The 12,615-nt window shown below is 40.6% G+C and overlaps 1 protein-coding gene across 1 annotated transcript in view; it reads right to left on the bottom strand.

Moving 5' to 3' along the window:
- The window catches only part of LOC135203112 (small ribosomal subunit protein uS9m-like), a 140,888-nt gene that overhangs the window by 32,136 nt on the left and 96,137 nt on the right, over positions 1 to 12,615 (bottom strand). Inside the window, exon 5 of the mRNA XM_064232745.1 lies at positions 1,613 to 1,688. Coding sequence (XP_064088815.1) covers positions 1,613 to 1,688 — 76 coding nt within the window. The remainder of the gene's footprint in view (positions 1 to 1,612; positions 1,689 to 12,615) is intronic.

Here is a 12,615-nt window from a genome sequence, read left to right as displayed (position 1 = left end):
TATATGCAATTATTTCGGAAATAAGAAAAGCTACAACCTTCAAATATTTTTTGTTTTATTCTACATGAATATGAAACGGAGCAAATATTCCGAGAATGGTACGTACGCATTTCGGAGATTTGTGGCGGAGAATCCGCGCGTGGAGGGAAGGAAAGATTTTTTCTTAAATTCACCATAAATCTAAATATTTTGCTAGAGACTTCGAATTTGTTTCACGATGAAGATAAATGACTGAATATTACTAGACTGTAAGAGTTTTAGCTTACAATTGCGTTTTTCGACCATTTCGGTAGAGTCAAAGTTGACCGAACGTGGTTTTTTTCTATTTATCGTGATTTATATGCAAATATTTCAAAAATGAGAAAAGCTACAACCTTCAATTATTTTTGGTTGTATTCTACATGAAATTGTGCACATTTTCATATATAAAACTTTATGTAACGGCTAATTTAAAATGGTGCAAACATTACCACAATCGCACATATGATTTTTTCGGAAGAGTTACCGCGCGGACGTACGTAAAGAAATGTTATTTTTTTTATAAATTCACCATAAATCGAAATATTGTGCTAGAGACTTCCAATTTGTTGAAAAATGAAGGTAAATGCTTGAATATTACTAGAATATAAGCGTTTTAGCTTACAATTGCGTTTTTCGACCATTTCGGTAGTCAAAGTTGACCGAAGGTTGAAATTTTGGCAATTATCGTTATTTATATGAAAATATCTCAAAACTGATAAAAGCTACAACCATGGGTTGTTTTTAGTTGTATTGTGCATGAAATTGCGCACATTTCCATATATAAAACTTTATATAACGGCTAATTTTAAAATGGTGCAAACATTACCACAATCGCATGTATGATTTTTTCGGAAGAGTTACCGCGCAGACGTAAGGAAAAAGTTTTTTCATAAATTCACCATAAATCAAAATATTGTGCTAGAGACTTCCAATTAGTTGCAAAATTAAGGTAAATGATTGAATATTACTAAAATATAAGAGTTTTAGCTTACAATTACGTTTTTCGACCATTTCGGTAGAGTCAAAGTTGACCGAAGGTTGAAATTTTGGCAATTATCGTTACTTATATGAAAATATCTCAAAACTGATAAAAGCTACAATCATGAGTATTTTATTGTTGTATTCTACATAAAAATGCGCACATTTTCATATATAATACTTCATGTAACGGCTAATTTACAATGGTACAAAAATTATGTCAAAGTGACGAAATAATTTCCGAGATGTGTCACAGATACTTTTTAGTGCGGCAAGAAAGAAATTCGCGCTTGCGCGCCTGCGTAACGATTGTAAACAAAACAACACCTTGATCCGTGAACTCCCAGCATCCCCCAAGGCGCGTGATTCAAAAGTTTTAGGCTGGTAGGCCTATAAGTATTTTTCCGCTAATTTTAAAAAAAACTTTTGTAAGTCGACGTAAAATACGTCCAGTCGGCACACGGGAGACAAAAAATGTCGACGTAAAATACGTCCAGTCGGCGTAAGAGGGTTAATTTCATTTTTCTGTATAATAAAAGTGCACTTCACTTCACAAAATACTGCATTAACAGGTAAAACAAATTATGTTAATGAAAAACACTTGAATACTTACATGATAATCTTTAATGGCTTCAACAATTTTTTTTTCAAATTCTTCCTTAGTCAACCATTCTGATCCTCCAAAGCTCCTTGAAAAAATTAATGACAACAGCATGAGACCTTTCACAAAAAATTCTTGGCATACAAGTGGCAGCCAACAAGAAGTACAGAATATTATGCATTTAGGTAAAAAATACAAGGTGTAAAAATAATAATAATGAGAAAGTATGCTACATGTTTTAAAAAAGGAAACCAACAATGGTAATACAGTACCTCAGGATACTAAATTAATCTGTTCCGAGGCGGCCTTTGTAACCAGAGCTTTTCGTACCTTGAACCGCATTTTACATTTAAATTGCCTAATTCATTCCAAGCCCTCCAAAAACACCCCAGTAAATTATATTTCCAGGCTTACAACACATGTTCTAGGGTTACGACGCCGATCCGATGGAAGAAATATGACTCGAAAAAGGCAAAATACTGTACATACTTGAGTAATATTCAACTGCATATAATGTTCAACCCCATTTTTACTGCATATATTAGGACTTTAGCATATGTCCCTTAACAATACGCCAAGCCTATGTTAGCAGTTGCTACTGTAGCCAAGTCTATGATTCTGACATCTAAACCTAAGAAGCTAAAAGCTTAGAATATGCCAATAAAATGTATATAAATAATCAGTATGTACTCATTTCAAATAATTATTAATTAATCATTAACTATAATACGTACACAAACAAAAAAAATAAGCTTCCAACCTTTTGTTTACATTCAGCACTACGAGTACTGAACGATCACCAAGCAACCACTTTTACCTAGCACACAGTTTAGTAATCAATCATAAATTTTCATTAACTCTCTTCAACTACTGAAACCAAACAGTATAATAACCATTCATTTCTACTCTTTATTCTACCTTTAACTAAAAGAGATACCGAGTTACTGACAGCTATAATGAAACATATAATATTAAAACAGAAGAATTGAAGAAAATATTTGTTGGCTTCGATGATGGCAGTCTGATTTATTTTATATTTTATATCTAATTCAAAATTTTTTTATTAAATGTATTATTAAGTAACAATCAACTGTAATCCTTTTGTTTACGTTCACACTATACGAGTAGCGAACAATCGCCAAGCAACCACTTTTACCTAGCACACAGTTTAGTAATCAATCATAAATTTTCATTCTCTCTCTTCCACTACTGAAACTACCAAACAGTATAATAAACATTCATTTCTATTCTTTATTCTATATTTACCTAATGTTTTTTTTTATTAAATGTATTGCATGAATAAGTTTTTCAATTTACAGCATCCATTTACCAATAGAATACAGTAACCTCCCCGTTAACACGAGGGTTACGTTCCTGGAGATGTCGTGTTAGCCGAATTCGTGTTAACAGGGAAGTATTTCTCCATAAGAAATAATGGAAATAAGGGGGTTAACGTTCCAGGGCAATAGGAAACTTTATCTATTTTGGGATTTTGCCAGAAAAAAAACACTTTATTTATATATTTGACTTTGTCTTTCTCCTCCTCGTCTACCAGATCATTGTGAATACTCAAGGCTTTAGCCTGTATAATAGCCATGCTGAGAGGGACATTATCCTTGTTCTGGTGTTGAATCCATTGTGCCAATAACTTCTCCATCCTCTCCATCTCTAAAGATCTTGCCCTGGAACATTGTGAGGAGGAAGCTGATGTACCAGCGACAGCACTAGCTCTGATTTTGTCAGCATTCGCCCTTATGGTCCTCAATGTGCTCTCGTTAAGACCTGTAGCGTGAACTATTACTGAAGTTTTTTCACCACGATCATAGCGATTCAATACTTCTAACTTCTTTTCTATGGTCACAACTTTCCTTCTCCTCTTTGATTCACTCTCCTTTGAGGCAAGAAGATGCTTGGGTGCCATAGTAAAGTACGCACTATTATGTTAACCAATGCTAGAATATATTGGCTCTTCTCACTGCGAGGGCTGGCTTCACACTGAGCCAGCAGGCAAGAGAGAGAGCGCGCGGGAAAGGTGGGGTGAGTCAGACTCTCGCCACACCTCCCGCGCTCTTGCTCTCAGCGGAAAATTCAAATCGTGTAACATCGAATATTACGTGTTAGCAGAATTTTTCTGTATGATTTTGAACTCGTGTAAGATCGAAATCGTGTTAACAGAACTCGTGTTAACGGGGAGGTTACTGTACATAGACCACATGGGGTAGATGCTGACCAATAGGAGAGCAGGATCTTACGGCGGTGACTAGCATCAGGAACCAATGGGAGAGCAGAAGGATGGGGGCGAGTCTACTCAGTTGGCGGCGCGCGAGTTTTAAAATTGTTCTCGGTGGTCCGGACGAATCTCGGGACTTTACAGCAACAACCTTTCGTAACCTGAACTATTTTCGTACGTAAAGCCAAAAAAATGGTCGTATTTGCTTTCGTAGCTTGGATTTTTCGTAAGTTAGGACTTTCATATGTCGAGGTACCACTGTACCTATCTCAGGGATGTTAAACTTGGTCTAAATGCAATTAAAATTCATCACTGATGAAACAGCTTGAATCACACTTCACTCAGTCTTGGAAAGATTGTTTACGTAGCAAACTTTCACATGGGCAACTGTGTATAATCAGCACTCAAGACAATAGTAATAAGACTCCCAGTAACTGCCTGACAGTTTTACTGAAAACAGAACGTTTTCTGAGATTTATTCTCAAAAGAAGTAAAAAAATTAATTACAGAAATGCTGTGCATCATCATTTATGTCTGGAGTTCTGAATGGTGGTGATATCATGATAAAAAGAAAACTGATCCCAACTCCTAAGGTAAAGCTCAAGGGATGGATGGCCAAAGAAATAATCAATTGGAAAGCTTTGTAACACTGGCAGGAGTTCTCATCAACTTGCAAAGTCACATTGATAAAGTTTACCTTTGAGGAGAAGCTAATATGGAAGAATTTTTTCTGCAATTTAAGGAACATTACATGAATTTAACTACCATAAAGATAAAGTACAGTACTTATGAGCATGATATCTGGTACCTCAATAGTCAGAGCAGAAGACATTGTGTTCTTGTACAGAAAAAAATGACATTTTTATATTAAAATAAGATTTTATGTATACTTACCAAGTAGTTACATAGCTATAGTTTCTAAAAATGTCGGCAGCTAGAATTTTTGAAATTCGCGGTAGCACTAGTTTGTTTTGGTCAGGTGATACCCCCCAGCCACCATCGGGGGAGTGAGGAACCAACACCGTACGAAAATCAGTTGTTTATGCCCTATTATCCATGTGAGGGGAGAAGGGCAGGTTTTGATCATGTAACTACTTGGTAAGTATGCATAAAATCTTATTTTATCATAAAAATATCATTATTATCTATGCAACTTACCAAGTAGTTACATAGCTGAATTCCACATTGTAGGAGGTGGGATCCATGGATATGCACATAACTTTTAAAATTTAATAAATATAAAATATTTACTTAGTGCTAGCATCCATGCAGATGCTTGTTGGTTCCTTACCTGTTAAGTTAAAGAGAGTTGAACAGTTGATTACTGCCTCTGGAAGTCGCTCGTGTTAACTCATAGGGACATGGCGTCCCCTAAACAGTGGGACCCATGCAGCTAAGGAATGTCCGTGGCTAGCACGGTCAACCAAAAGATTCCCCTGCCCAGGGCGCAGTACCAAATAACATCATGTTACCAGAGTAAAAACATATCACCTTCACCATAACCAAAATATTCATACCTGACTATACACTTGACTGAAGGTTACTCCTAGTACATCCATACTACCTCCAGGCTCCCCTTAAAACTCAACAACCTCAAGAGATAGGTTAGGAAGGTATGACTTCCTACACACCCTTACCCAATGCTGTGCCCGCCGCTAAATACGGACCCAGGGTGCTGCAATTTTCATAGACTGTTTCAATATCACGCAAGTAATGCAAGGTGAACACTGATTTACATTTCCAATACGTTGCTTATATAATCGAGTCCAAAGAGAGATTGTGTTTAAACAAGAGAGAGGTTCCCACTGCTCTTACCTCGTGAGCTTTCACTTTAAGTTTATTAAGGTCAGTTTCTTTCACTTGTGAATGAGCATCTACAATTATGCTAAGCAAGAAGAACGCCAGGCTGTTTTTAGACATCGGGCGTGCAGGATTCCTTACCGAACACCATAAATAATCGGACAGGCCCCTAATTTTCTCTATCCTTTGTAAATAACATTTCAGAGCTCTGACCGGGCAGAGTAACCTCTCTTCTTCTTCAAGTCCTACTAAGTCTGTGAGGTTTTAGATACTGAATGAATGAGGCCATGGTTTGGACGGAATCTCGTTTTTTGCTAAAAACCTAAGGTTAATGTGCAAACCGCATTACCCTGTGCCAATCCTATTCTCTTGTCCATGGCATTTATTTCACTCACTCTTTTAGCTGTAGACCGGGCTACAAGAAATAAGGTCTTTCTCGTCAAATCTCTTAACAATGCTCTTTGCAATGGCTCACACAGAGTTTCCGACAGCCACTTAATACTACATCTAGGTTCCAAGATAATGTCTTCAAACCTTTGGGTTTTTCTATATCGAAGGATTTAATGAGATCTGCAAGATCTCTATTCGTCGATACTTCCAATCCTCTGTGCTTGAAAACAGACCCCTTCACTCGTACGAGTTGTCAGACAGTCTGTAAGCGGTTAGGGACAGTGGATAGTCCTTGCTGGAACCTTCTGAAGTGGGGTTGTCTGAGTAGATCTGTTCTCTGAGGAAGTAACCTTGGCCAATCCACTAGCAGGTCTAACAGATCTGGGAACATTCCTGCACTGGCCAGAATGGAGCAATGAGAGTCATCAAAACGTTGTGTGTTCCGAATTTGTTGACGACTTCTCTCACCATCTTGAATGGAGGAAAAGCGTACAAGTCCTTGTTCGACCACTCCCAAAAGCATCGCATCTGTCGCCCATGCTTTCGGATCTGGGGCTGGTGAACAGTAAAGGGGGAGACAATAGTTTCTTGCTGTGGCAAACAGATCAATCATAGGTTTCCCCAAAAGTTTCCACAATTCGATGCATACCACTGGGTTCATCATCCATTCCGTGTGAAGTACTTGCCTCCTGCGGCTTAGTTCATCCGCAAGTGCATTGAATTTTCCCTAAACAAACCTTGTTATTAATGTGGTATGATTCCAATTCACCCATAACAGCAGGCTCCTTGCCATCTCACAAACAGAAAACAAGTGTGTCCCTCCTTGTTTCCTTATGTACGAAAGCGCTGTCGTGCTGTCCAAATATATCGCCACTACTTTGCTGCAAACTTCAGCAATCCCCAGTGGATGGTGGTCAGTTCTTTCCGATTTATATGCCACTGTTTTTGTTGTGCATTCCAAATGCCTGATACTTCCTTTTCCCCCAGAATCGCTCCCCAACCAATCTGATGCGTCTGAAAAGAACACTAGGTTGGGGCTCAGCGGGAGGAGGATCTCCCTTCTGCAAGTCTGTCTCTTAACTTCCACCATTGCAGGTCCTCCTTTATCTCTTGTGTGATACGGAACATAAAAGAGTCCAGAAACTTCTTTCTGTTCCAGTTCGCCAAGAGGAAGAACTGTAGGTTCCTCATATGCAGTCTCCCTAGTGTCACAAACTGTTCTATTGAGGATAGTGTGCCCAAAAGACTCATCTATTCCTTTGCGGAGCATTCCTGGAGAACTAGAAATTTCTCTACCTTCTGTAGGCACAACTAGATTATTTGTGGGGATGGAAAAGCCCGAAAACTCACTGAGTTGATCCTCATCCTCAAATCAACTAGTTCCCGACTGGGGAGTAACTGCAACTTTCATATGTTTATTAAGAGTCCTAATTCCTCAGCTAAAGTCAGGGTTTTCTGAAGGTCCTCCGTGCACCTCTCCTTTGCTTGCGACCAGGGAAGCCAATCGTCCAAATAAAGGGATATCCTTATCCTGACTAGATGTAACCATTTCGCAATGGGAGCTAGCACTTGGGTGAACACTTGTGGTGCAGTTGAAAGCCCGAAACACATCGCCCTGAACTGGTATATTTTGTTCCTAAAGACAAAACGCAGAAACCTCTTTGAGTTTTGGTGTATGGGAATGTGAAAATATGCATCTTCCATATCAGTGGAGATCATCCAATCCCCTTGACGGATTGATGACAGAACAGACTGATTCGTCTCCATCTTGAACTTTGTCTTTGGCACATATAGGTTTAGAGTGCTTACATCCAATACGGGTCTCCATCCCCCCGAAGACTTGGGGACAACGAACAGACAATTGTAAAAACCTGAGGTTAGTGGCTCTTCTACTAACTCTATTGCTTTCTTTTGCAAGACGGACGAAACCTCTTCCAAAAGGGCGATGAATTTCTTTGAATTTTCTGAGTAAGCTGTCAAAGCTATCGGAGAGCCTGATAAGGTGGCTTTCTCTTGAACGGAATATCGTATCCTTCTCTTAAAACCATTACGATCCAAGGTTCCACCCCTCTTGCTTCCCGTTCTTCCCAAAATTGCTGGAATCTCGCTCCTACTGGTGCAAGAAGGACTGATACATTACTTCTTGGTCGACGGTTGGTTGAGGATTTTTTGATACATCTAAGGGTGAAACATGGTCTACCCCTTGATCTTGGGAAATATCTACCAAATCCCCTGCACCGAAAGGGTTGTCCTCGGCTGGCTGGTGAGGGATGTACACTAGGAATATTTTCTCTAGTACGTTTAGTGGGTTGCGAGAGAAGATCATGTGTTGCTTTCTTCTGCAATTCAGAGGCAACTAGCACTACTGTCTCCTCTGGAAACAGGTTCTTCTTATCCAAGGGTGAATATAGTAAGGCAGACTTTTGAGTACGAGATACTCCCGTAGATGTAAAAGAACACCACAGAGAGAGGCTAGTTCTGTGGATCCGTCTCTAATCCCCTTATCTAAACAGGAGATCACTCCCGAAATGTCTGCAAAGGCTTCCTCATTCAACATGAAATAACTCTTGACTTTACGTCCCAAGGCTCCTACTGTCCAGTCCAAGAAACTAATTACTTCAAATACCCTAAAGATATTTTTAATTAGGTGGTCTAATTCTGACGCCATAAACATGATCTTTGCCGAGTTGAAAGCCGATCTTCTCGCCGAGTCAATAAGCGCGGAAAAGTCTCCCTGGGCGGAGGCAGACACACCCAAAGAGAGAGCTTCTCCGGTTTCATAACATAAATGCCTCCTCGTTGAAAGACGAGAAGGAGGGAAGCTGAAGTTAACTTTGCCTTGATCCCTCTTTTCCTCAAGCCAAAGGTTAATTTCCTTTTAACACTTTTCAAGCCGAAAAGAACAGTACTACTAGTTTGGGTAATTTCCAGGAATCTTCCTGGTTGTCTCTCATGTGAGAAGACACTGGTGACGTGGGAGTCACTGGCGAAAACGAATCCGAAAAATTTTCTACAAAGTAAAAAGGCAAGGCTTTGTAGGCAGTGAGAGAAGACTCGTTATCCTCCTCTTCTTCTTCGGCTGAAGAAATAGGGGATATGTTGGATCGGAGGCGCGGCAAATTGAATAAAGCCCAAAATGCTGTCTAACTTGTTCTGGATGGCTGACAGAGAAGGATTGGGGGCACCCATCACCTGAGGTCCTGTCGGTAAGCCTGAAGACTCTTTATCCTCCTCTTCTCCTTTCTCTTCTTCTTCGGCTGAAGAAATAGGGGGTATGTTGGATCTGGGGCGCCGCAGAATGAATAAAGCCCAAAATGCTGTCTAACTTGTTCTGGATGGCTGACAGAGAAGGATCAGGGGCAGCCATCACCTGAGGTCCTGTCGGTAAGCCTGAAGCTGAAAATTATGACACAGATTGTCTGAGCACTTCATACTGGTCCCTCTATACACTTGGTTGCATGTATACCTGTGGATGCTCAGGTGCCAATGGATGCTTGGGCGCTAGTGGACACTCGGGCTCTAGTGGACACTGGGGCGCCAGTGGATGCTTGGGCGCTAGTGGAGGCTCGGGCAATAGTGGGTGCTCAGGCACTCTTGGACGCTCAGGCACTAGTGGACGCTCGGGCGCTAACGGACTCTGTCACAACTGTGTTCCTGGGCGCCAATGGACACTTGGGAGCCAAAGGTTGCTCTAGTGTCGCTGCGGAAGTTCTGGGCGCCAAAGGCTGCTCTGGCGTGTGGGCAAACTGTGGCGCCAATGGGCGCTCAGGAGTCAGTGGGTTCTCATACTCCGAACGCTGCTGTATCCCAGGAGTCTCGTGAATTACCGGAGAGACTGGAGGTAGTCTTACCTGTCCTTCAGCATTAGAGGTGCGGACAGGTGCTGAAGACATCTCCAGAAGTTTACTCTTCCCCGTACTCTTCACCTCCGAAAGTCTGCCAGAGGAAGACTTTCTTGACGACGACTTAAACTTAGAGGATGTGATCCTCTCACTACGACGTCCCTCTCCTGCCATATCTTGAGAGAATCTCTCTGGAGTCTCAAAAACTTCATGAAGGCTGTTCTTTTTGGAAAGGGCTAGCCTTTTTACAGGGGACTGGAGAGGGAGACAACTTACAAGCCCTCCTTTTCAATGGACGGGACTCGTCAGAAACGCCACTGGCGCCTGGGAGAGGACTCCCCGGAGCTGGAAGCACTAGACGACAGCGGTGCTCCTTTAGAGACACCTTTCCAATGGCACTCTGTTGTGATCTGGGATTTGTCAACAGAATCGCCTGAGGGGGCAACTGCTCATGGGCAGACCCCACTGACCTCCCTTGGGCTACCAGTATGCCTCCTCCCAGATCCCTTTGCCTAGGAGAATCAGTGGGCCAAACAGCCACTTCCTCCACAACACTTGCACTTGCTTTCACTTCACCATTTACCTTGTCCATTAGGGTTTTCACAGACGCTCCTAATTTCTCCATTGCTTGGAGCTTGATCGAAAATTTCTTATCTATTCTTGCCTCTAAATTGGCCATAGCATTAGGTAAGGGTGTGAGAGAGCCAAGATTAGGACTGGGAAAGACAGGTGGTGGGGAAGGTTCAGAAAGAGACAAATTATCATTAGACAATTCCCAACTAACTACGCTTTTTGCTTTACCTCCAGAAGCCGCTTTTCTCTTTTTATCTCTCTCTAACTTGTTCATGTAACTAGTCAAGATCTTCCAAGTTCTTTCATCCCAATTAATATATTGATCTGGTGTACAAGTCTGTCCCCTACAACCTGTGCAAACTGAATGTGGATCATTACCAGCTTTAGCAATCCTAGTATTGCAGCCTTTACTGCAATACCTAATCCCAGATGTACTAGTGTCTGACATTATGTAGACCAATTCAAAACTAGTGAATTTCGGTGCAAAAATATAAAAAACAATTTGAATTCCTAAATAGCTAATCACCGAAAACAAAAGCTACCAAAATTTAGAGTACCTCACCAAATAACTCCCATAATGAGCAACGGTAAAGAATTCCAAAAATTCCACTGACTACTGAAACTGTGTTAACAGTACCAGCCGGCAAAAACAACTGATATTCGTACGGTATTGGTTCTTCACTCCCCCGACCGTGGGCGGGGGTATCACCTGACCAAAACAAACTAGCACTACCGTGAATTTCAAAAATTCTAATTGCCGACATTTTTAGAAACTATAGCTATGTAACTACTTGGTAGGTTGCATACATAAATTTAGAAAAACTATTAATCATGGGAGTGTCTTCTATTTATGATGTCAAACACATAAGCAGCCCCAATTTACCAAGTCACATCAGCTTGTCCCTTTATGGGATTACACATGAAATTACCTCTCTCCAATCCCCTCCTGCTCATGCTCTTTCTGCCTCAATTACCCTTTACTCTAAGCATGAAATTACCTCTCTCCAATCTCCTCCTTCCCATGCTATTTCTGCCTCAATTCCCCTTTAGTCTAAGTCCTTTTTTATGTTCTTTTTCCACAGTTTCCTAGGCCTTCCTGCAAGTCTTCACCCTGCTACATCCACATCTACTATTTTTTTTACTAAATTTTCTTCAACCCGTCTCATGACATCCAAAATATCTCAATCTGAGATCTCTGCTAGTATTTTATAGCCACTAGACACTTTGAGGTCAGCCAGTTAAAGAAAAAAGCACATCAGTGGAAAGAGGAAGATATGGAAACGCATATGGTGTAAGAAAAAAATTCTCCCTACCTTCCATGAGAAGTTGAAAAATGGTACATATTTCAATAATAAAATGAAGTTTTATTAATACCTATCCAGTAATTACATAACTGTAGTTTCTACCTCGACGGAGAAGAGGAACAACTACATGAAAATATCTCAAATTGTACTTATTCCCTTCAAAATGATAAAACTGTCCATGTGAGGGGAGGAGGGTGTGCTCTATTTTAATTACTGGATAAGTAAAAATAAAACTCCATTTTATTATTAAAAAAATCACAATTTGCCAAAAATTTTATTTTTCCTATAAAATAATCACAATTTGCCGACAATTGTATTTTTCCTAACTACTATACAAACCGGAGGTCCTTTAACAATAGGAATGCACTTAAGGCGTAGCTGGAATTATGGCCGTTGAATCTTGAACAAGGTGGTTAGGCAGTAACTACCATGGGGCAGGCTAGCCTGCCCAGATGTAAACACTCCACTTTGCCTTTCAGTCCTGGTTCAGATTGAGGGGTGGCATGAGGTGGGCATATTTGTTAAAGGACCTCAGGTTTGTAGAGTTAGGAAAAATACAATTTTCAACAAATTGTGATTTGTTCCAATACGTAATACAAACCTTTCAGTCCTTTAACAATAGGAAGACTCACTAATTGGTGGGAGGAATCTGAGTGAGCCTCTAGAACTGACTGGAGTTCTACGCACCTAGGCTACTCCTCCTGGTCGTAAGAGCGAGGAGGAGTGCCCTGCTGCCTCTGACAACTTGATTGGAGTATAGGAGTTGCGTGATCAAGAGTCAGACTTCTGGGCCTTTTCGAAATGAGTGAGGGATCGTGACTTATCCGAAAAAGGGCTGTGAAGAATATTAGCGTCGGACACATTAATGCAAAGTTC

Source organism: Macrobrachium nipponense, chromosome 33 (genome assembly GCF_015104395.2).
Source record: "Macrobrachium nipponense isolate FS-2020 chromosome 33, ASM1510439v2, whole genome shotgun sequence".
NCBI classification, from domain to species: domain Eukaryota; kingdom Metazoa; phylum Arthropoda; class Malacostraca; order Decapoda; family Palaemonidae; genus Macrobrachium; species Macrobrachium nipponense.
This window is presented reverse-complemented; position numbering and strand designations above follow the sequence as displayed.